General features: G+C 40.5%; 1 protein-coding gene across 3 annotated transcripts in view; it reads left to right on the top strand.

Annotated features, from left to right (window-relative positions):
* Positions 1-22,763, top strand: part of RXF12 (glycosyl hydrolase family 10 protein / carbohydrate-binding domain-containing protein) — a 26,775-nt gene extending 4,012 nt beyond the window's left edge. The window contains exons 1-11 of one of the 3 annotated variants that reach the window (XM_086440649.1): positions 15,060-15,368; positions 15,795-15,857; positions 16,584-16,918; positions 16,993-17,152; positions 17,421-17,483; positions 18,229-18,566; positions 18,640-18,799; positions 19,329-19,681; positions 20,195-20,372; positions 20,550-21,086; positions 21,484-22,763. In XM_086440649.1, the coding sequence (XP_086296775.1) occupies positions 15,294-15,368; positions 15,795-15,857; positions 16,584-16,918; positions 16,993-17,152; positions 17,421-17,483; positions 18,229-18,566; positions 18,640-18,799; positions 19,329-19,681; positions 20,195-20,372; positions 20,550-21,086; positions 21,484-22,599 (3,378 nt within the window). In that variant the 5' untranslated portion in view covers positions 15,060-15,293 and the 3' untranslated portion in view covers positions 22,600-22,763. Of the gene's footprint in view, positions 1-15,059; positions 15,369-15,398; positions 15,531-15,794; positions 15,858-16,583; positions 16,919-16,992; positions 17,153-17,420; positions 17,484-18,228; positions 18,567-18,639; positions 18,800-19,328; positions 19,682-20,194; positions 20,373-20,549; positions 21,087-21,483 lie in introns of those variants that run through there. The other 2 variants (XM_086440651.1, XM_086440650.1) reach the window with 2 other exon arrangements.
* Positions 22,764-25,261: the final 2,498 nt, after the last annotated feature.

Genomic DNA, 25,261 nt, shown 5'->3' with positions numbered 1-25,261 from the left:
CCGAATTAACATGCAACGTGGTGGTTTGAGGCTTATCATGATTATTATCTTAATATAGAGAAATAGGTACAAAAATCAAGATAAATATCCAGAAAATGTGCGTATAATTGAGTGTTTGGAGACACTCATCATCAAGGTCCCTGTTTTGATGCCTTTGCATCTTACTTGGTGAGTCGTGATGCTTCCGACGCTGAGGTGGTAATGATGGGACAAGCTGCCCGCATTCGCGCCTTAGAAGAAAGACTCGATTCTTTCTTCATTTCTCGACGAGATGTGTGATTGGCACCATTTTTTTTTTTTGTTTTTTTTTTTGTCGTTTTGTGTTTACAAAATGTAACGTGAAACTTTTGAAATGGAAGGAAAAATAGTTTTTTACTTACTTGGCCTCAGGTGTAATCTATTGCTTTGAAAACATGATGTTTGAATAAGTCCTAGATTTTTCGTCATCGGCCAAAATAGTAGTTTTGAAAACATTTGAATTTTTGGTAATTTGTCTTTGTCGAATAGATATTGTAGATCCAAAATATGAAGATTTTCGAAAAACCTTTGTTATCATCTCGATGATTGGTATTTTTGCCAACTACGGAGGATATAGATGTCAGCAGTTCTCAGGTCTTCTTAGAGTCATCCCCAGTGCCCCAGTACTGGGTGAATATCGATCGAGCAATGAGACTTAGGATTCTGGGAAATTTTTGCCGTTCACAGTTTTTATACCATGCGGGCCAGGAGTTCTCTTTTTTTTTTTGTTTTTTTTTTTGTTTTTTTGTTTTGTTTTTTGTTTTGTATATGTTTTTTGTTTGTCCCCTTATTGCCCCTGGTGCCAGTTACGGTTTTCACCAGACCCGGTTTCCACATTTTTGCTCATCGATGCCTTTTTGGGTTTTCATCGTGCCGGTGGCTTTGATCTTGCCATAGTTTGATTCTTTTACTCATAGTGCCCTTTCAGGTTTTTACTATGCCCTTTCAGACTATGCTTGTATTTCTTTTAGATTTATTCATTACAAATCTTATTTGGAGCCTCTGTGTCTTTGTGGCTTGGTGACTCAAGTTGAGCTGCGAGATCGGCGACTCTACTCTTGTAGTGGCACTCTTTCTCGAGTAACGGATCTAGATTCCCCTCTCGAGTTTGCTGACGACTGTTCGTGGCTCGGCAACTCAAGTTGAGCCGCGAGATCAATTACTCTACACTTCGAATACTCTTTTTTTTTGAATATCCGATCTGGACTCCCCTCTCGCGTCTTCCAACGACTAATAAGACTTGAGGTCCGGATCAAGCTGCCAGATCATTGGTGCTGCCACCGTCATTATGATGCTTTAGAACATTCCCTGATCCGAAAGGACTTTTGATGGGACGAAGTGTTGGCTAAGACTGAGTGTAGTGGAAAGGTACAAAAAGGTTAAGGTAGGTTCGTTTAGAGTGGGTTAGACTTGAGGTTCGTCTATTTTTGTTTCGAAAAGGTGATCTATGTCTCCTCCCAGCGTCTCTCGAACTTGTTTAGGCTGGAGATTTGGGTCGAACTCAGATCAAGTGTCCGAGTTTTTGAATTTTTTGATTTTTTTTTTTTGTATTTTAGCCGTTCACAGTTTATCCTCATGCGGGCCAGGAGTACTTTGACTTTTTGATTTTCTTTTCTTTTCTTGGTCTCTTTTTCTTTTCGTTTTTTTTTTTTTTTTTTTTTTTTTTTTTTTAAATATGTTGACTTGCCCCAGTCTTAGGTTAAGAAATGAATGTGATGGCTCAAAGGGGTTGACTAGGGTTAGATAGTTTGTTTGGGATAGTAAAGATGGCATTTTGTCATCTCAGGATCAGATCTCAAGCGTAGTATTTTTTAACGGTGTCAGCATTGATCGGTTGAGGGAAGACTTGTCCGTCCATCTCTGTAAGGATCAAAGCTCCTCCCGTCATTACCTTCTGCACAATGAATGGTCCCTCGTAATTTGGTCTGAATTTTCCCCTAGCATCTTCTTGTATTGGTAAGATTTTTTCAAGACGAGGTCTCCTGGTGAGAAAATTCGAGGTTTGACTTTCTTGTTGTAGGCCCGTGCGATTCGTCTCTGATAGATTTGGCCATGACAAATAGCTGCGAGACGTTTTTCCTCATCAGATTTAGTTGATCAAATCGGGCTTGAACCCATTCTGTTTCCTCCAACTCTGCTTCTTTTAAGATTCGGAGGGAGGGAATCTCAACCTCGACGGGTAAGACTGCTTCCATTCCATACACCAATGAGTACGGAGTTGCCCCAGTTGAGGTTCGAAATGAAGTCCGATAAGCGTGAAGGGCGAAAGGCAACATATCGTGCCAATCCTTGTAAGTGACTGTCATTTTCTCGATGATTCTTTTGATGTTTTTGTTGGCAGCTTCAACTGCTCCGTTCATTTTGGGTCTATACGGTACAGAGTTGTGATGAGTGATTTGGAAGTCTTCGCACATCTTGATCATGTCTCTATTCTTGAAATTCTTGGCGTTGTCGGTTACCAAACCACTAGGGAGTCCGTATCTGCAGATGATATTGTTCTTAACAAACTTCAGAACAGTGCTCTTGGTGACATTTGCATAAGAAGCTGCTTCTACCCATTTCGTAAAGTAATCGATAGCGACTAGGATGAAGCGGTACCCATTTGAAGCTTTTGGCGAAATCTATCCAATAACGTCCATGCCCCAAAGTGAGAAGGGCCAAGGAGTAGTCATATTGTGCAACTCTGAAGGTAGCGCGTTGATCTTATTGGCATAAATCTGGCAGAGATGGCATTTATGGACATGTTGATAGCAATCACTTTCCATTGTTGTCCAGTAATATCTCATTCTCATGATCTTCTTAGCAAGCATGTGACCATTCATGTGACGTCCGCAGACTCCACCATGTACGGTTTCGATCAGTCGTTTTGCTTCTATTTCTGCCACACATCGGAGTAATACTTCATGATGTGATTTCTTGTACAGAATGCCATTGCTCATGAAGAATTGGCCTGCTAGCTTCTGGATAGTCCTTCGATCGTTAGACATTGCGTCTGATGGGAGAGTTCGATCTTCGAGATAGGCTTTGATGTCTGAATACCATGGCTTTTCTTCAGATTCTTCAACTTCTACGGGTAGGCAGTAAGCTGGCTCGTCTTGAAGTCCAATCTCAATAGGGTCAATGACTAAGTCCTTTGAGATACTGATCATAGAAGCGAGCGTTGCTAGTGCATCAGCAAATTGATTCTTGGCTCTCGGCATATAAGTGAATGAGATTCTATCGAAGCGTGAGCTTAGTTCCTCTAGATACTCATGGTAAGGGATCAATCTTTGTTCTCGAGTCTTCCATTCTCCAGTCGTCTGATAGACCACTAAGCTTGAATCTCCGAAAACATCGATCTCATCTACCTCGAGATCCAGTGCCGCTTTCAACCCTGCTATGCATGCTTCATATTCAGCCTCGTTGTTAGAACATTGGAACTTTAGTCTAATTGCAATTGGCACGTGAGACCCATCCGGTTTGATCAAGACTGCCCCTATTCCGTTTCCTTTTTGATTTGCTGCTTGCTGTCGTGAAATACATTTTCCAACCTGGTTCTTCTTCATCATCCCTCAATCTCAGTGAACAATATGGCTTCGTCAGGAAAGTTTGTCTTCAATGGTTCGTAATCAGGCAATGGATGCTCGGCTAAGTGGTCGGCGATGGCTTGTCCCTTGATGGCCTTTTGAGTGACATAGGTGATGTCGAACTCAGATAATAGTAATTGTCATTTTGCAGTACGACCTGTTAGTGCTGGTTTCTTGAAGAGATACTTGAGCGGATCCATTCGAGCAATGAGCATGGTCGAGTAACTGATGAGGTAATGGCGTAGTCGTTGAGATGCCCAGACCAATGCGCAGCAAGTCTTCTCGAGTGCCGAATACTTTGCCTCATAATCAGTGAACTTTTTGCTGAGATAGTAAATGGCTTGCTCTTTTCTGCCTAACTCATCGTGTTGCCCCAGTACACAGCCCATAGACGTTTCTTGCACCGAGATGGACATCAGTAAGGGTCGTCCTAGCGTAGGAGGAACCAAAACTGGTGGATTGAGCAGATATTTCTTTATCTTGTCGAAGGCTTCTTGAAAGTCTTCGTTCCATGCTTTCGGCATATATTTTCTGAGTAGCTTAAATACTGGTTCACAGATAGGTGTGAGTTGTGCGATGAATCTGCTGATATATTGTATTCTACCTAGAAATGCTCAGACATCCTTTTCTGATACCGGTGCTTTCATTTCAAGAATGTATTTGGTCTTTGCTGGATCTATCTCAATGCCTCTTTTACTAACGATGAAGCCCAATAGTTTGCCTAATGTTGCCCCAAAGACACACTTTGCTGGATTGAGCCTTAAGCTGTATTTCCTTAGCCTGTCGAACAACTTTTTCAGATTTACAAGATGGTCTTCTTTTATGCCCGATTTAGCGATCATATCATCTACGTAGACTTCCATTTCTTTATGGATCATGTCGTGGAATAAAGCCGTCATTGCGCGTTGCGTTTTTAAGCCCAAACGGCATGACTTTGTAATGAAAAGTGCCCCAGGGTGTAATGAATGTTGTCTTTTCTTGGTCTTCCTCTGCCATTTTTATCTGATTGTACCTGGAGAACCCGTCCATGAATGAGAACATACCATGCCCTGCTGTACTATCGACTAGAGTGTCGATGTGAGGTAGTGGAAAATCATCCTTAGGGCTGGCTCTGTTCAGATCCCGATAGTCGACACACATTCTTACTTTCCCATCCTTCTTTGGTATCGGAACGACATTGGCTAGCCATTCGGGGTACGTGGAGACTGCGAGAAATCATGCTTGAAACTGTTTCATCACTTCGTCTTTGACTTTGAGTGTCCATTCTGGCTTGAGTCTTCTCAACTTTTGTTTGATCGGCTTGCTCCCAGGTGCGATCGGTAACTTATGAACAACAAGATCCGTGTCTAAACCAGGCATATCTTTGTAGGACCAGGCGAAGATATCTTGATAGTTACGCAACAGTTCAATCATTTCTTCTTTCTGCTGAGGGGTTAACAAGGCTCCGATTTTCACAACACGTGGGTCATCTTCAGTGCCGAGATTGACCGAGTCTGTATCCTCAATGTTTGGCTGAACACCTTTTTCATGTCGTTTTAACAGGTCCTTGATTTCTTTAGGAGGGTATTCCACTTCGTCCTCAGACTCTTCCTCAATTCCCATGAGATCGAAGTCGAGTTCGAGATCGAAGTCATACTCATCTTTTTCATATTCTGTTCTGTCCAAAGGTCCATCCGATTGAGACAAACCCCTTAAATTCTGAGAAAACTCTTTTTTTGGTTTTTGGAATATATCTATTTTTTTGAGATTTTGAAAACTTTTTAATTTTTTTGTTTTTTGTAGACTTTTTGATTTTTTTGGTTTTTGAAGACTTTTTGATTTTTTTGATTTTTGAGTGCTATTTTCCGGACATCTGAAATAAGAAGAACAATCATGCATTAGTAAAGATAGGAAGCCCTCAAAACAGTCTTTACCCGAGGACGAGGGCTCGTTATGATCCTCGGGCAAACTGATGTTGCCTAACGGCGTTTTTTTTTTTGGAGGCTATAGTAGCCTCAAGGGTTAGAAGGAACTCTTCCCAATTGTTCAGAATTTCCCCTTCTCTGAGGGGACGGATGAGATGTGAGAGTGATTTGTTGGGTGATTTGGTTGGTGGTTTGGAGATAACCATGATCTCCGATTGATCTTTGTTGTTGTCAGGTTGGGCCACAGTCCCTCCCAAACTCGGTGGGATGACGACTGATGCCCAGTCAATGCCGGTGGGAAAATGTGATTTGTTCCCTTGGCTGGTAATGATTTCTACTTCGATGGATTTTGGAGCGGTCTCCGATGGACTTTCCTCAGAATCCCCATTGAACAAAACATCAATGCCTTCTACGAAGGATGATTGGGACTCGACGATTGAGTCTTCTTGAAAGTGCAGTGGTGCGGTATTTACCGTTTTTACCCTTTTTGCCCGTGGTGGTTCTGATAAGTTGTCGGGTCTGATATGGGACTTTGAGAAGCTGACACTAATGTGAAGGACTCAGCCCGGGTTCCAAACATTCGATTCTCGATTTTGCTTTCTTGCTAGTCGAAGTTCTTTTTTCTTTTCTTTCATTTCTGCTATATCCTTCTTTGTGGGCTTGAACCCTAGACCAAAATAAGGAGTATATTTGCTTGCTTCGACTGGTGTAGCTCTTCCTCTTCCCCCTGGTCCCAACCCTTGCTTGGGCCGGTAACCTCCCCTTTTCATGACCCGACCAACCATAAGGTTCGCTCTCGATAGCTTTGCCTTTACCTTCTCCTTTCCCTTCTCGATGTGGTTGACAGCCGCGAATTGGTACGAATGGTAGAGTGCCTTGTCCTTTGTCATTTCGATATCAATGAAAGGCACGTCTGGGGCTCTCCAGCTGGAATAAGGTTCTCTGCCAGTACTGATATCATCCTCTGCCCCATGATAAATTTGACTCTTTGGTGCAACGAGGAAGGCACAGCCCCGGCAGTATGGATCCATGGTCTACCCAATAGTAAGTTGAATGTAGTTGGTATCTCCATGACCTCGAACGTTACTTCGAACGTACATGGGCTTATTGTGATTGGTAGGTCTACTTCGCCCAGCGAGTCCCTTCTCGAACTATCGAAGCCTCGGACGACCTTGTTATTGGGTTTCACATGCGACCAATCGGCGTTCAGCTTTCGGAAGGTCTCAAGTGGACAAACATTAAGCGCTGAGCCGTTGTCAATCAGCACCCTGGCGACCATCATGCCCTTGCATATGACCATAATGTTTAGTGGCTCGACGTGCCCCGTTCCTTCAGGTGTAAACTCATTTTCTATGAAGATAATAGGATTAGAGGCCATGATCTGGCTGACCGTTTGCTCTAACTGCGCCGGTGTCGTGGTCGAAGGCACATGTGATCCCCCTAGGACTTTCAACAATGCCTCTTGGTGCTCTTCCGATTTTTGTATTAGTCCTAGGATGCTGACTTGGGCTGGCTGCTTGTTCAATCTGTCTACTATGTTATGCTCTCTCTTGAGGATGAGCTTAATAAAGTCTGTGGCTTCTTTGTCTGCCACTTTTACCTTTTCTTCCATCTTCTCATCCTTATACAACTTGCCTTTCCCTTTTGCTTTTCTTTTGTCTTCGTTGGTCACCTCTTCTGCCGTCTCTTTGCTTTCTTCCCTGATTTTCACCCCATTTTCTGACAATTTCTAGCACTTTCCCGCCCTGGTTATACGGCTGATATCAGCCACCATTGCTTTCTTCATTGTTTCGACCCCGGCGGTCGTGGTGATGGTAGTCTCATAGCTCCAAGGAATTGCCTGATCGGAGCTATATGGGAATGGTTTAGGTGAGTGTATGGTTATGGGGGGTGGATCGGGTTTCATATTGAGAATGAGAGGAGGTGGTGGTGATTTGGATGTAGTGCTAGTGGAAATTGGTGGAGTCGATGTAGTGTATGGGATGACGAGTGGTAGACGTGGAGATGAAGTGTATGGTATATGGAGGGGGGGTCGAGTTGATCCTTGTGGATATGGTGGTATGACAAGAAGGGGTCGAGTCGAACTTTGACGATGGGGTGATCCATAAGGTATGACCAAAGGTGGTCGGGTAGCGGCATTTTGGTGAGTGGGATGGATGGTGAGGTCGGCCAATCTGAGTGGTGGTAATGAATTTTGGGATGAATTTGTCGTATAATGGTTGATTGTACTGACTGTTGGCGCTTCTGGTCCCTGAGTTAAATGTACCCTGATTTTGGACCCGACAGGTGCTATCAAGACAGACGGATTGAAATCGAGTTCCTTATAAATGACATTTACCCTGTGTCCACTTCCCCCTTCATTGTGGGTAGGTAGGGGGTTCTGATTGATATTCTGTTGTTGGGGTGGGTTGGGAGGCCCATCCAGGATAAGAGCCTTCTTATCAATCAAGTTCTGTACCTGATGTTTGAGTTGCCAGCATTGATCCGTAAAGTGCCCCGGTGCACCCATATGAAATTCACAGAATAAATTGGGGTTGTACCCTGGCCCCTTGACAGCCTCAGGATTTGGCGGACGTTTTGCAAGATACTCACCCTTAAGCAAGATTGGCAGTAACTCAGATAATGTCATGGGTAGCCTAGTAAACACTCTATTAACCCTGTTCGGTCTGGCTTGTTGATTCTGCCCATACTGCTGTACTGGTTGTGCTGGTATGGCTTGTGGAGGAACCATCCGGAAGGGATTCTGCGGTGCTGGAGCCCAAGCAGCTCGAGGTACTGGCGCCCAAGGGGCTTGAGGTGCCTGTGGCCGCTGAGCTGGTGCTTGAATGATGAGAGGTTGGCTGGGTTGTACATTATTGACCTGGCTTTCCTCTTTCTTTTTGACAAAAGGCACTGATTTCTTTTGTGCCGAGGTCCCCGCTGCTGCACTCAAGGCTGTAAAGTCAAATATTAGACCGGTTCGGATCCCGTCCTCGACCCGGTCTGCCACTTGAACTAAATTCGAGAATGTGCCTGTAGTGTGTCCAACCAAATGAGTGTAAAAGGCATGCCCCAGTGTTGAGATAAACGTAGTGTTCATCTCATGTTCGGTCATTGCGGGCCGTACTTGTGAAGCGGACTCCCGCCATCTCTGGGCATATTCTTTCACTGTTTCCTTGTGTTTCCTCGTCATCTTAGCCATATCATTTCGATCCAGACCCACATCTGTATTGAACCGGTAATTGTGCCAGAACATTTCAGCCAAGTCCTGCCAACTCTTGATGAGTGTATGGTCCAATCCTGAGAACCACTTGAGAGCCGGTCTTGTCAAGCTTCTTTGGAAAAATGTACCAGCAGTCTGTCATCCTCGCCGTATTGGCACATTGATCCGCAATACAATTTGAGGTGTGACAGAGGACACCCAACACCATTATATTTCTCAAATTCCGGGCATTTAAACTTGGCCGGCAGCTGTGCGTTGGGATAGAAGCATAGGTCCCTGAATTTTGTTCCTCCCAGAGTATTTGTGCCTTTCATCCGTCGCATTTCCTCTTGGAGAGATTCAATCTGTCGGGCCATTTTGTCGTCAGTAGCACTCTTAGCTTCAGGAGCCCTAAAGTCACACTCGTCATCTGGGATCATCACGGGAGGTGGTGGGTTCTGTGGTATATAAAGCGGAGGACCCTGATATATTGGCACAGTAGGAGGTGGGGTGGTTTGTTGTTCTGGTCGTATTTGCTCAGGGGATTCGGGGTTTGACCTGGATGCTTGATGCTGAGTTGCCTGTGCTTGCAGAAAATTGGTGCTACTCAAGACAGCCGCCAAGATTTGTTCCTGCCTTTTCGTTGTTTCTAACAGCTTTGCTATCATTGCATTAGCTTCGGCCAGTTCATTTGTCGCAGGTTGTGGTTCATCTGAGTTACTCATAGTTTATGAAGATGATCGGAGAAAGTATGGAGGCTAATCAGGGTGTTTGTACTTTTTTCGTTTGGCCACCTGTGGGTACAGAAGACCAAGTGTTACTATCTTACTTACGAAAAGGGAAATGTATGATGTTTATTAGGTCCGGTAATTATCATGGGATGGTATTCAAAAAAGAAAACATAGTTCGTCAGCGCGGAGCTGGGTTATTTTTGAGAGAAAATAATTACATCAGCATGAAGCTGGCATCGATACGGGGTCGGTAAAACAGTTTGAAACGAAATTACATCAGCGCGGAGCTGGCATCGACACGGAGTCGGTAAGGAACTTACATCAGCACGGAGCTGGCATCGACAAGGAGTCGGTAAGGTATTTTGAAAAGAAGTTGCATCAGCATGGAGCTGGCATTGACGCGGAGTCGGTAAAACATTTTGAAAAGAAATTTCATCAGCACGGAGCTGGCATCGACACGGAGTCGGTAGAACATTTTGAAAAGAAATTATTTCAGCACGGAGCTGGCATCGACACGGAGTCGGTAAAACATTTTGAAAAGAAATTACATCAGCATGGAGCTGGCATCGACACGGAGTCGGTAGAACAGTTTGAAAAGGAATCAGCACGGAGCTGGCATCGACACGGAGTCGGTAAAGCATTTTGAAAAAAAGATTTTCTCAGCACGGAGCTGGCATCGACACGGAGTTGGTAAAACATTTTGAAAAAGAAATGTCATCAGCACGGAGCTGGCATCGACACGGAGTCGATAAAGCATTTTGAAAAGAAATTACTTCAGCACGGAGCTGGCATCGACACTGAGTCGGTAAAACAGTTGAAAAGAAATTATTTCAGCACGGAACTGGCATCGACACGGAGTCGGGAGAACATTTTGAAAAGAGATTACATCAGCACGGAGCTGGCATCGACACGGAGTCGGGAAAACATTTTGAAGATTAGTTTTCTGAGATAAATCGAGTTAAAATAACCCATAGTTTTTGGTAGCCTCCAATTCAGTTCTATGAAATCATCGCCGGCCAGGCCGATCTCCAAGGAAGAGGTGGCGCACAATGACACTCTTAAATCACCTTGTTCCCTGAATAGACGTAGTCTATCCCCCTCGTATCAACAGGGTAAGATCTTTCTAGGCACCGACTTTGATCAAGGACTGCAATTGGTACTTTCCGAAATCTCTTCTTTTTTTTTTTTTGTGAGAAAGTTGCATGTATTTGAATTGATTGATCTGTTGTTATCTTTGTTAATTCGATATGGGTCATAGATCTGGTTGAAATAGATCTGGGTCGGACCCAGTTGGATTGGATCTGGGTCGTGCCCAATTGAAATGGATCTGGGTCGTGGACCCAATTGAAGTGGATCTGGGTCGTGGACCCAGACCCAGTTGGACATGGATCTGGGTCGTGGACCCAGTTTGATATGGATCTGGGTCGTGGACCCAGTTGGAAATGGGTCTGGGTCGTGGACCCAGTTGGTTTGGATCTGGGTCGTGCCCAGTTGACATGGATCTGGGTCGTGGACCCAGTTGAAGTGGATCTGGGTCGTGGACCCAGTTGGATTGGATCTGGGTCGTGGACCCAGACCCAGTTGGACATGGATCTGGGTCGTGGACCCAGTTTGATATGGATCTGGGTCGTGGACCCAGTTGAGTGGATCTGGGTCGTGGACCCAGTTGGACATGGATCTGGGTCGTGGACCCAGTTTGGAATGAATACTTCATGAAGGACAAGTTTGGTTATGATCGAGATCGATAGTGAGCCGCGTTGGGCAAAATCCGTTTGGAGTGGGATCAATTATGAGTGGTAGGCCTTGAGTTTTATAATAAAGTGAATCATTTGATCATTTTCAAGCTTTAAAACTCAAAACTAAAAAAACTTCAAGAAGAAAAGTTGTTAAGACTGACGTAAGGAACGAAATGACCAAAAACAAAATTTTTTTTTTTTTTTTTAGGGTCCGTTTTTCAAGTACGGACCTAAGACTTTTTGGCTGGTCCGTGCTTCAAGTACGGACCAAAATATCAAAATTTTTTTTTTTTTTTTGGGTCCGTTCTTCATGCACGGACCCAACACTTTTTGGCTGGTCCGTGCTTCAAGTACGGACCAGAACATCAAAAATATATTTTTTCTTTCACTGGTCCGTGCTTCATGCACGGACCTAAGAAAATTTGCCCAGTCCGTTTTATAAGCACGGACTTGACAATATTTCTTGAGTCCGTGCTTTAAGCACGGACCAGAACCTTTTCTGGCCTTCCAACCTTGCTCTGTTTTTTATCCTCATCCCATTTTGGCCATGTTTTTCTGGATTTTGAGGCACATAGCCTCTGTTTTTTGGCTTGGGCCACAAAAATGTCACTTTTTTTTATGCCTATGATGACATGAAAAAAAAACAGATTTCCCCCTTTTACCTAGGGGGACATATAAATGAGAAAAAAAATAAAAATCCTAAAAATCTATACAACTTGCCTTCGCGGGCTTAAAAAAAAATACATCACATATGAACATGGGATGGATACGAAATTAGTTTTGTAAGCCTTAGTGTCCTTTTTCTATTAATTACGCTTCGACGCATGCGGTTTGTAGGTGATTTTTCGGCTACCCATTCTTCAAACCTCGATGTACACCGAAGTGTACATGTCTTAGGTTGGTGAATGGGGTGGATGTTCTCCTCCCAGCCACCCAAAATAGCGATCTCGGGGGCTTGAGAGTACCGGCATCCGGGGTTAGAAATTGAAAGAGGAGGGGGGTGGCTTATGCATAGGGGTGTGAATCGCATGTGCATGTGCGTGCATTTTTTTTTTTGAATCGTATCCATCCTTACATTCTTTGCTCCAAAATAAAAATAAAATAAAAGCATATGTAAATAAATATTACAACCATCCAATGTGAAACTTGTGAAATAAAAAAAAAGAAACAAAGCAAACGCGTTAGTAGATAAACCAAAAGAAATAACACAAAAAGAAAACAAACTCCTTTTTTTTTTTTTTGAAATAACCGAATCAAGGAAGAGGATCGGACCCACTAGTGTGTACTCCCCAGTGGAGTCGCCAAGCTGTGGACACGGGATTTTCAATATTTTCGAAAACATCCCTCCACTTTGGGGTGTTTTGGAGTCGCCACCATTCATTTTCGGAAAGGGGTGTGAATGGTCACCCGAAATTGTTTTTCTTTGAAAAACATGGCATTTTGACATGTTGATGACTCTCGTATGGATAGGGTACATATTTGGTCCAACCTTGATTCAAAGGTAAGGGGGTCCATTTATGGAGTAGGGAAGGTGTTAGGCACCCTACTCCATCCACGTAACGTGGTAACCTCGGATTCGGTATTTTAAAATAAAAATAAAATAAAATTGAAGAAAAATCCGATGTGTGCCCTCAAGTGTGAGGGACTTTTAATGTTGGTTTCAATCATTAAGGGCACCCTTATGAAGAAGGGGCCCTTTGGTGATTTAACCCATGGGGTGTGTGCAAGTGTGTAGGAAAGGGGGAAAGTAGAAGAGGGGATGTGGAGGGGGTGTTCCTTTTGTTGAACCCACCTTGTCCCAATCTTGATCTTCAAGTATGTTTTCCCTTGAGTTGACTTGGACTTGCTTGAGGTTGTAGAAGATTGAGTTGAGTTGAGAGTGAGGTGTTGAGAGTAGAGTAGAGTAGAGAGATGTTTTTTTTTAGAGGATTTTTTGTCAAATTTTCATTAGTTGTGGTGAGGGGAGAATGAAGGGATTTTTATAGAGGTTGGAGAAGTATTTTGAGGGTATAATGGGGTGAATGAAGAGAATAATGGATAATGGCATGGGTTTGAGAGGAGAGGGGTATGAAATTTGAGGGAGAAATAAGGGTAGTTTTGTAATGAGGAAAATGGGTTGTGTTTTAACCCAAATGGTTTGGATCTTACCCAAATCCATTTGGGTAGAGTGTTTGGTGGGGTGAGATGAGTGATGGTTGATGGGAGGAATGGTGGTGTAAGGGAGTTGTTTGGAGAAGGAGTGTTGAGATGGTTGAAGAGGTATGGTGTTTGATTTAGAGAGATGAGTAGTGATTGGTTTGATTTTGAGAGGATTGAAGGGATGATGACATGTGGCAAATGGAGAGATGAAGAGATTGGTTGATTGGTGATGGTAGTTGGTTGATTAGAGAGAAGAGTATGGGGGTGATGGTGGGAGGTATGGGTTGAGGTGATTTTGTGGGAGTGTTTTAAGGAAAAGTGATGGTTTGATGTGTGGGAGATATGGGTTATGATGTGGGTTGTTAAAGAATGGGGAATAGGTTAGGGTGTATAGGGTATGGGTTGAGTTGTTGGTTGTTGATGATGAGAGGATGGGGAATAGGTTAGGTTAGGGTAGAGTTATGGGTTGAGTTGATTTTTGGAGGGAAGTGATGGAGTTGGTTGATGATGATGAGATGATGGGTAATAGGTTAGGTTAGGGTAGGATTATGGGTTGATTTGATTTTTGGAGGGAAGTGATGGAGTTGGTTGATTAGATGAGGGAGGGGGAAGGGTGTGATGACATGTGTCATTTTTTGTATTGAGTTGGTGATTGGTTTGATGAGATTGATAGGTTGGATTGGGTTTGGGTATTGAGTTGGGCTTAGGTTATGAGTTGGGCTTAGGTTGGATTGGGTTTATGATGGATTGGGTTTAGGTGGAATTGGGTTTATGATGGATTGGGTTTTGGGGATGGATTGGATTGGGTTTTGGGATGGATTGGATTTAGGTAGAATAGTATTGGGTTGAATTTAGGAGGGTGGGAGAGTGGTGAGGTGCGCGGACCCATGGGCCACGTGTGCAGCCTCGGACATTTATTAATTGAAAATGCATTGTATTTTGAAGGTTTGGGCTTTGGAGCCCGTTCCGATTTTTTGATTTTTGGGGCATCTTGCGTCGAGGGCCCGCTCAAATTCGGGTGTCTACACATCCAACATGAAGAAAATACCGAAAGATCAAGATCGAGCTCAACATCAAAGAACGACACACATCTTGAGGAGTGTAAGGGACTAAAAAGCTCTCCATACGTAGGAAGAGAAGGTTTATAAGGAAATTTTAGTATGGGGAAGCATTGGAGATACCTATGTGTTTTTCAAGTCGGTGACATACCACACTTGACCTTACTTTTCTCTTATATACTAATATATTGAAAAATGACCTAACAACCCTCATTATCAACTATAACAAAAAATGGTTAATTTTTCTTCCAAAATCAATCGTCTTCAAGCTCTTTAATCTATATGGTAAATTACCTTTAATCTATTGAACCTCATCTTCAATTTATCATTCTACCTCACCTTAATCTATTGTAGAAAACCTTGATTTTTCTATCCAAATTTTCATCATCTTCTATTTTAAAATTCATGTCTCATTCTTTTGAAGTATATAGAATCATAAGGTAAATTTTTTTTACCCAAAAGAAGTTGATGATAATAAAAATAAATAAATTAAGAGCTTTTGACTACAATTTGAAGATGAGGGCATTTAAATCATTTTTACTAGTCTATGACACAAGGTCAAAGGTATGTCATTAGTTTGAAAATTTAAGGGTATATTAAATATTAACCAAAACATTGAGAAACATGTCCCGATCAAAAAAAAAAAAAAAAAACCATTGAGAAGCATGTCTAAATCACAATACAATAAATTTAAAATAAAAAAAACCAAAACCTTCAATTGCAAGGGCAGGAAGGGGTTAGCCAAAGCTGCAAGGCAAAGTAAGAGATATCAAACAAGTTAGTTTGACAGATTGTGAAAGTTGTTAAAGTTATTTAGAATTTTTTGTTTGCCCAATAACAAAACTTGAGAAAAGAAGCAGTCATGAAAACAAACCTTTGTTTCTACTTTTGAGGAAGTTTGGGTTGGTCTTGTTGGTCCCGCGCTTTTCGTAGAGTTCACTTCAGATTTCAACACTATAAATGAGGCGGCTCTCGAACTGCTGCTTCACGGGTCGAATTTCCAACAAACATCCAACCCATAAGGAACATTTGCAAGTAATCCTTCTTCTCTCCCTCTCATTTCTGCTCATAATGTTGGTACCCATTTAAAATTTCTCACATAAACTGTCTGTTCTTAGATATTTGATTACATTAAGAATCAAGAGAAAAAACTATGGTGATCCACATTCAAGAAGGGCCAACAAAAGTAACTCTGATGTTCGTTTCTCTTGTTAGGGACTTTTTTTTTTTTTTTTTCTTTTCTCGATCAGAATATTTGGTTGTGTTGGTGAATTGCAGAGAGGGTTTTTCTTAATATTTTTTGGGTTACTTTTTTCAACATATTAGCAGTTTTAAAGTTTTGATACCCATTTCGAGAACACGTTTCTCCCTATTCCTCTCATTTCTTCTGACAATGTTGATACTCCTTTAAAAATTCTCATGGACTGTTTGTTTTGTCTTTTAAATCTTGGATTACATTAGGAATCCAGAGGAATAACTATGGAGAACCCACAGTCAAGCAGTGCCAACAATAGTAACTCCGAGGTAAGTTGCACTTCTTTCTTAATTGTTAGGTAAAGAATATTCGGTTGTGAGGATACATAAGTAAAAAAATTCCCTTTTTGGGTACTTGTTTATGTGTGGTGTTATGGGTTATCTGAGTTTTTCATTTTTCAAATTTTTATTATTTTCTGAAGCATATTAGCAGTTTTGCTAGGAAAATTTGGGTCTAGTATACAACTGGGAAATTAGAGAACCAAACTGAAAAAATCGAATAGAAAACCGAGCTATCTCATTGTCCCGGATTGCATGTTTCAATCCAAGGGAACATAAATTGGGTGTGATGAACTCCCGGTGAATTATGAACTACCTGAATGAACTATAAACAAAGTAGTTATAATGGTCCGTATTGAGTGGGAATTATGAATTGGGATGGATGTGTAGACTCAGACTATCAAAAATAGGAGAAAAGAGAATTTGTGGGAAGGACATAAAGATTTTTCAAGCGTGCGATCCTGAAGAAGCCTTTTTTCTTTTCTTTTCTAGATTTAGGGGCCATAAATATTTTCCCATTGGTCTTTGACGATTCTTTCTTAAAGTACTGTAGTTTTCCCAACAAAACTTGTTCCATATTCTTCTTCAATAGGAAGTAGTGAGTCTTGACTGGTACCCAATCACAAGTCAAGACAAGCATGTTTATTTATTTAATTTTTAATCTTCATCCTTTTCTATTTTAAGTTTTGCTAATTTTTTTTTTCTTTCTGACAACAGAGCAACCCCGCCAACATCATCCTAAACCATGACTTCTCTGGAGGGTTACAATCTTGGCACTTGAATTGCTGTGATGGTTATGTAGTTTCAGAAGAGTCAGGTTACCTTGAAGGAGTTTCAGCGAACTCGGGAAGTAATTATGCTGTTATTACGAATCGTAAGGACTGCTGGCAAGGCTTGGAACAAGATATCACAACCAGAGTTTCACCGGGTTCCACTTACAAAGCATCTACATTTGTTAGAGTGTCGGGGGCTCTTCAGGGACAAGAAGGAGTTCAAGCCACACTGAAACTAGAATACCAAAATTCATCAATTAATTACTTGTCTGTCGGGAGGTAATAGAATTTCCTATTTTCCATTATGATGACTTATGTATAGGAATTGGGCTCATGGAAATTGATGGTTGCAGAGTTTCTGTGTCCAAGGATCGATGGGAGAAGTTGGAAGGCTCGTTCTCATTGGAAACGATGCCAAGTAGGATTGTATTCTATTTGGAAGGGCCTTCACCCGGTGTAGATATGCTCATAGATTCTGTTGTGGTGTCTTCTTCGAGTCTCAAAGAATATGAGGTATATCTTATTTTCTTTTCGAGCTTGATTGTCTTTTAAGTAAGATCTTTGTTAAATTAATGGGATATTTTGACTGTTCTTATTGATAAAATGCAGTATATAGATTGAAAATACTGGTAGAGTTCAAGTGACCTATAAATAAATTTGTATAAAGTTTAGATGATTACCGCCTGCAATATAACCTTTGAGCATTTTTTCGCAGTGCTTAGAAATATTGATACCCATTTAAAATTTCTCTTGTAAAATATTTGTTCTTTGATTATATTAGGAATCCAAAGAGAAAATTAAGGAAAACCCATGGCCAAGCAATGCCAACAACAGTAATTCTGAGGTCAGTTTCTCCTCTATCTTATTTTTCTTCTTATCTCTTGGGCTCTTTTTTATATTTATATATTCTGGTATCAGGCTGTTTGTGGGTGTTCCTTTTTTGGGTAAAATGTTCTGTATAGTTTTACGTGTTATCTGAGCTTTCAGTGTTTTTGAAACATATAAGCAGTTTTGGTAGGCCACTTGGTGTCTAATATAGAACCTGGAAATTTGGAGAACCAAACTGAAAAACTGATTTGCAAACAGAGCTACCTAAGTATTCTAAAATGCAGGTTTCAATGTATGAAACATAAATGGGTGTGGCGAGCAGAATTACTAAACACCCAAATGATTGACAAACAAATTAGTTCTTATGGTGAGCATTGAGTTTGGAATTATGAACTGGTATGGGTTTGTAGACTCAGACTTACGAAAATAGGACATTTTGAATGAAAATATAAGCATCTGATCCCTAAGAAGCATTTATTATTTTCTAGATTCCAGGCCCTTCAATATTTATCCCATATTATTAGATGGGTTGTTTTTAAAGATCTGTAGTTTGCAAAAATGAAATCCATTCCATCCTTTTCTTCCATGGGAAATATTGAGAATTGGATGATATTAAGCTTGAGCAATGCCATTTGCATGTGCTAATGTTGACAGGTACCTACAGATCTTTCTCTTTTGAAATTATAGTTTTTTTAAATTTCCTGTATGTGTCTTCATTATTTTCAATTTAAAGTTTTGCTAAGTTCTTGTTGAATCAATAGAGCAAGCTCACCAACAACATTATCTTGAACCACAATTTCTCCGGGGGGCTGCAATCTTGGCACCTCAATAGCTGTGATGGGTTTGTGGTTTCCGGAGAGTTGGGTTACCTTGAAGGAGTATCAGCGAACATAGGAGGAAATTACGCTGTTATTACGAATCGCAAGGAGTGCTGGCAAGGATTAGAACAAGATATCACAACCAGAGTTTCACCAGGTTCCACTTACAAAGTATCTGCCTGTGTTAAAGTGTTGGGGGCCCTTCAGGGACAAGGAGGAGTTCAAGCCACATTGAAACTAGAATACCAAAATTCATCAATTAATTACTTGTTTGTTGGGAGGTAATAAAATCTCCTATTTTTCATTATAATAACTTATTCTAGGAATCAGGCTGATGGCATGTGATGGTTGCAGAGCTTCTGTGTCCAATGATCGATGGGAGAAGTTGGAAGGCACCTTCTCATTGGAAACAATGCCCAGTAGGATTGTATTCTATTTGGAAGGGCCTTCACCTGGTGTAGATCTGCTCATAGATTCTGTTGTTGTCTCTTCTTCCAGTTTCAATGAATACGAGGTACATTTTATTTTATTTTCTAGTTTGATCTAGTTTAAAGTTAGACATTTATTAAATAAATGGGAAATTGTGAATGTTCTTATTGATACAATGTAGTATTAGTATATATATATGAAGATACGGTAGAGTTTGAGTTATTTGGAAAAAAAAAATTTGTATAAATTTTAGATGATTACAGCCTCCAATAACTTTTTAGCATTTGTTTGCAATCATTTGAAATATTAATGGTTCTTTCTTTCTTTTTATTGGATATCTCTATGGTCTCTGCAACACTTCTATTCTTTATTTCATTTCAATTTGTTAAATTAATGGGAAATTGTAAATGTTCTTATTGACACAATGTAGTGTATATATGAAAATAAGGTAAGAGTTCAAGTTATTTGGCAAGCCTGGGGCATGTTTATAATCTTTCAATTCTTTTTTTCATCTTAGTGTATTTCTCTAGTCTCTGCAACACTTTTATTCTTTAGACCATCTCAATTTGTCAGTCAATTAATGATACCGTTATGTCCCCTTTTTGTGTGGAAAGACTACGAACCAGAGGTGTTTCACTGATGGAGAAGAGAACATAATACTGAATCCTCAGTTTGAAGATGGGATTAATAATTGGTCTGGACGGGGATGCAAGATTGCCTTACACAACTCAATGGGTGATGGGAAAATAGTTCCATTATCTGGAAAGTTCTTTGCTTCTGCAACGGAACGCACTCAGAGCTGGAACGGGATTCAACAGGAGATCACTGGAAGGGTTCAGCGGAAGCTAGCTTACGAAGTCACTGCAGTTGTTCGGATATTTGGGAACAATGTCACGAGTGCAGATGTTCGAGCAACATTGTGGGTCCAAATACCGAACCAACGCGAGCAGTACATAGGCATTGCCAAGTTAGTTTCCTTCACTAATCCTCATGCCCATCTCAAATATTTTATTTTACATTTCCATAACATCTATATAATAAAATACTACAGCACGGGTGAACTCTAGCTATATAATAAAACACAATGGTGGGTCCCACCATTGCTACATTTATGGGGGATAAACATCCCATCCACCCCTTTTCTGTTGGTCCCACTTTATTTCCTTCCCTCTTCACCCCCTCTAACTTTGCTATGTTTCCTCTTTTACCTATTTAATTTACATTATTGTTTTCTTTTATCTTTTACTCCTTAACCTCAGAATTGTTTAATAATACCCCTCCAAATTTTATTTCATGCTTTTACTCCCTTAACCCAAAGAGGATTCCTGTGCCGTAGGCACAAGCGAACTCTAGTTATATATAACACAAAACTATTTTACCCTTATCTTTTTATGTTAATGCTTTCCCTTCATTACACTTATTATCAACGTTACCCTTGTTTTTTCTCAAATTACTGAAACAAATCTGGTTTCTTCTGAAGTTTGCAGGCAACGGATAAGGATTGGGTACAGTTGCAGGGAAAATTCCTTCTGAATAGTGCTCCATCAAAAGTAGTCATTTATTTAGAAGGGCCACCTCCAGGAACTGACATTCTTGTCAATAGTTTAATGGTAAAACATGCCAGAAAGCTCCCTCCTTCCCCACCACCAGTTATTGAGGTTAGTTTCTGTACATTATACATCTTTTAAATGCAAAAAAGTGATTCAATATTTGGGAATTTTATATCTTCTACGATAATTTTTTTGGTCTTTAAATTATTATGCAAGCTTTGCTCGAAGTGTATTCTTAATATTCTTAAGATACAAAGTGTTGTTCCCTTTTTTTTTTTTTTGTAGAATGTTTCTTTTGGAGTTAATATAATTGAGAACAGCAATCTGAATGATGGTCTCAACGGGTGGTTTGGTCTTGGACAATGTACTTTGAGTGTCAGTACTGGTTCACCTCATTTACTTCCTCCAATGGCAAGAGATTCCCTTGGACCTCATGAACCTCTTAGTGGCCGTTTTATCCGTGTTACCAATCGCACACAAACCTGGATGGGCCCAGCTCAGATAATCACGGATAAACTGAAACTCTACTTGACATACCAAATTTCTGCTTGGGTTCATATTGGTGCTGGTGCAAGTGGTCCTCAGAACGTAAATATTGCAGTTAGTGTGGATGGTCAGTGGGTCAATGGTGGCCAAGTTGAAGTTGGTGATGACAGGTGGCATGAAATTGGTGGATCGTTTAGAATCGAGAAACAACCATCCAAAGTTATGGTTTATCTTCAAGGTCCTTCTCCAGGTGTAGACTTAATGGTTGCTGGAGTTCAAATTTTCCCAGTCGACAGGCAAGCAAGATTTAAACATTTAAAGAGGCAGACTGATAAGGTATTTCTACTTTTATTGAATATTTATATTTATGTAAAATTCATGATTTGTTGAATGAGTCAGGATCCTGAACGGTGTCCTGTTCCAATAGCAAAATACAGTTTCTACATGGCACATGTTTTTGGGAAACAAACACATTGGACTGCGTGCCATATGGAAAAATGGCTTGGTTAGGAGCCCAATGTGTCTTAAACTCCTACCCAAAAATGCCACGTAGACACCATTCCAATGCTATAGGAATGGAACACCGTTCTGGATCCTGACTCTTGTTTAACTCACCTAGTCAACTGGCAAGAGACGAGGTTTTGTATGGGGCCACTGGAATCCTTTCCAACGTTTTGAATTTCTTTAAAACCCAGTTATGGTTTTAAACTATTTCTTCTTTTCTGCCTCACAGATACGTAAACGTGATGTCATCCTAAAGTTCTCCGGATCGAGCGCCAGTAGTTTGTCTGGCACGCCTGTGATAATCAAACAAACACAAAACAGTTTCCCCTTTGGGTCTTGTATCAGTAGGACAAACATAGACAATGAAGACTTCGTCAGTTTCTTTGTAAAAAATTTCAACTGGGCCGTGTTCGGGAATGAGTTGAAATGGTATTGGACGGAGGCACAACAGGGCAACTTCAACTACAAGGATGCAGACGATCTCCTGGACTTCTGTAAGAGCCACAATATCGATGTCAGAGGACATTGTATATTTTGGGAAGTAGAATACACTGTCCAATCTTGGATCAAATCTTTGAACAAAAATGACCTGACTACAGCAGTTCAGAATCGTCTGACAGGTCTTCTGACACGGTATAAAGGTAAGTTTAGACACTATGACGTAAACAATGAGATGCTTCATGGATCTTTCTACCAAGACAGACTTGGCAAAGATATCAGATCCTACATGTTCAAGACTGCAAACCAGCTTGACCCATCTGCTACTCTTTTTGTGAACGATTATCATGTCGAGGATGGTTGCGATACTAGATCTTCTCCAGAGAAGTACATTGAACATATCCTCGATTTTCAAGAACAAGGTGCACCCGTGGGAGGGATTGGAATACAAGGACATATAGATAATCCTGTCGGACCCATCATCTCTTCGGCTTTGGATAAATTGGGAATACTTGGTCTTCCAATCTGGTTCACAGAACTTGATGTCACGTCCACGAATGAATATGTTAGAGCCGATGATTTGGAGGTTATGCTTCGTGAAGCATTTGCCCATCCTACCGTGGAGGGTGTCATGTTGTGGGGATTCTGGGAGCTATTTATGAGTCGTGATAATGCACACTTGGTTGATGCAGAAGGTAGCATTAACGTAGCTGGACAGAGGTACCTTGATCTTAAGCAAGAATGGTTGTCCCATTCTCATGGGCCCATTGATGATCAAGGAGAATTCAGATTTAGAGGTTTTCATGGAACTTACAATGTGTTAATTGTCACCAAGCCTAAGAAAATCTACAAGACATTTGTTGTCGACACGGGTGAATCTCCTCTAGTGGTGACCATAAATATGTAAGATTATACACTGTTTGATCCGTTTGTGATGTCAAGATTGTTTGAGACGTGAATAAATATGTCTTGTTGGGTTGTGGTTATGTACAAAGGACACTGTCTATATTGATGGTTGATTTGCTGCTTGTATTGTAAGGTTCAACTGAAGGAATAAAGAGATGTTCTTTATTGGTTGGGCTAGTTATGTTTATTCAAGTTCTTGCTGTCGGGTCTGGCTTCTATCTCTTCTAGGCTAACGATGAGCGTGTATGGGTATGCAAATGTTGATCTTTTACCTGTAATTAATCGACAATAGAGTAGCTCTGTGAATAAATACTATGAATGGTTGACTTAAGGAGGCTATTTTCACTGCTAAATGAGGGCTAAAAAATGTTGAACCGTCAACCTAGAAAACAAGGATGACCCAGATTTGGGCATTACAGATGTAAAATTATACCCTAAAAGTTAGAAGAAATATTCAAGTTGATACCTAAAAAGAACATGGATGGAGGTTGTGAAATGAGATATAAACTTTTTTTTTCGAAAACAGGTGTAGCTCTGGACAACGTGGAATGGAGGAACAAGATTCGTTCAACAATGAATATGAACTCATTTTTGAAAACGGAAGGTGTAGTAGCTCTGGATAAAGTGGAATGGAGGAAAAATATTTGTTTAGCGGACTACAAATATTTGGGATAAGGTTTTGTTGTTGGTACTAAAAAAGTGGACATGAGCCTGGATAGGACCCGAACCAAACACATGGGCTCAAATTTAGTCCATAATTAAAAGAATGGGCATTTTTCAACAAATTTATCATTAGGCCTAAGCTCGGTAAGCAAACTTATCTCATTGATAGACAAAAGGCCCAACATACTCAACAATGATCTACCTCTGGTTACTCAATTGCTTGATTAAGAAAAAAAAGGTGTTTCTGACCATTTGATCATTCATAATTCATGGGCTTTCATAAAATCGGATCAGTCTTGGATTAACTATGTCTCAATCTGATAAAATGTGAGAAGCTATGTAAATTATATTTTATATTTTGTTAATGTTTATTTATTTTTATTTGGATCCTGATATTGAGATTTGAAAAGGGTCGATCCAATTCTTATTGGATCAATTATCTGATCTAATCATATTATCGGATTGATCCTAGATTGAATCTAAATCCTAATCCAATCTATTGACAGCCATCGCACATTCTCTAACTTGGGGGAGGATAAAAAAACAGTTTTCCAAAAGCAAGCATAATTTTATTTTATTTGTTTATGCTTCAATCGATAGGCTTGGTGGCATGGTGCAAGTCAACGATACTAAAAGGATAACAAAGAGATCAAAACTCAAATGTAAGGAGACAATGACATAGGGCTGTCAATTGGGGATGTTGGCCTACCATCCTGGCTCACGTGAAAATAATGAGGGCAAGGGTCTTGATATTGAACCCACAAAGGTAGGGCCAGATCCATAAGTTTGTTTTTGAGCCCATAAAGTCTGGGCCGTGTAGAGATTTTCATTGACCAGCCCAGTACTATATTATAAATTAAATAATATTTTGTTTTAACCATTTATTTTGCCAATGATTTGGACAGAAAATGTTGGATGGTCTTAGAAAAATGTGTATAAATCTGATTAAAGATCCATTCTTTGGACTAATTTCGGCTGCATATATATATTCAAAGAAGAGGTGTGTAATATCCCGAGTTTTAACTTGTATCTCGAAGAAATCAAATGGTGATTGTAGACAACCTAATTTGAACGGACCCCTACTCGAAAGAGTCCAAAAATATCGATTTTCCAAATAAATGGGCTAACGGACTTTAAGGACTCAAGTCATTGAAAAGTGACATTTTGATCGAACCAAAGCCCCTAAAACCTCCTAAAGGTTTAGGGGGTTTACCAAAAAGACTTGGCCTATCTTATGTTTTCCCAATATTCGCCGTTCCTCTTCCAAAATCAAAAATGCCAAATTTTCGATAAAGTCCACCAACGGGCCTAAAAAGCCAGATTTGCCAATACATGGCATTTTGATTAATCAAATAATTTCAAAACCTCAAAAAAAAAAAAAAAAAAGATAAAATTAAAATAAGACTTGGGACATTTATCACTTTCTCTACCCTTACCACTCCATCTCCAAATCCGAAAAAAACCTAAGCCCATCTAAGACCCACGACCTCGCAAATCACCTAAAATGTATTTCTCGCATTATCCCCTAACATAAATCCAATCCCATATCATCTAAAAACCTAAAACGTATCCACCCTCCCAAATCCAATCCAAAATGATCCCAACCAATTCTTAAAATCCAAGACCTATCCTAAAACCCAAGCCCAATGCCCTTAAGCCCAAACTCATACTCAATTTGTATCTAACCCACAACCCTAACCCATAAACCACAACCCACATCAACCAATCACTCTTTGTTATCAAAAGGTGACACATGTCATCACCCCTCTCACCTCCCTCATCAAACCATCTACCCCATCACCTTTCTCTAAAAAATTAACTACCCACATCACATTTTCTTTAAAAAATCACATTAACCCACACCCTCTCCTAACTTACCCTCATTACTCCCTATAAACCTCCATTCTCTCAAATCAAACACCTCCAACCCACACCTCCCCCTAACCTACCATCATTATATCTCTCTCTAATCTATCATCATCATTCCTTATAAACCCATT

This window comes from Akebia trifoliata, chromosome 4 (assembly GCF_017979445.1).
Source record: "Akebia trifoliata isolate Shusen 1 chromosome 4, ASM1797944v1, whole genome shotgun sequence".
Lineage (NCBI taxonomy): Eukaryota > Viridiplantae > Streptophyta > Magnoliopsida > Ranunculales > Lardizabalaceae > Akebia > Akebia trifoliata.
The sequence above is the reverse complement of the archived record's forward strand: the minus strand, read 5'-3'. Positions and strand labels throughout refer to the sequence as shown.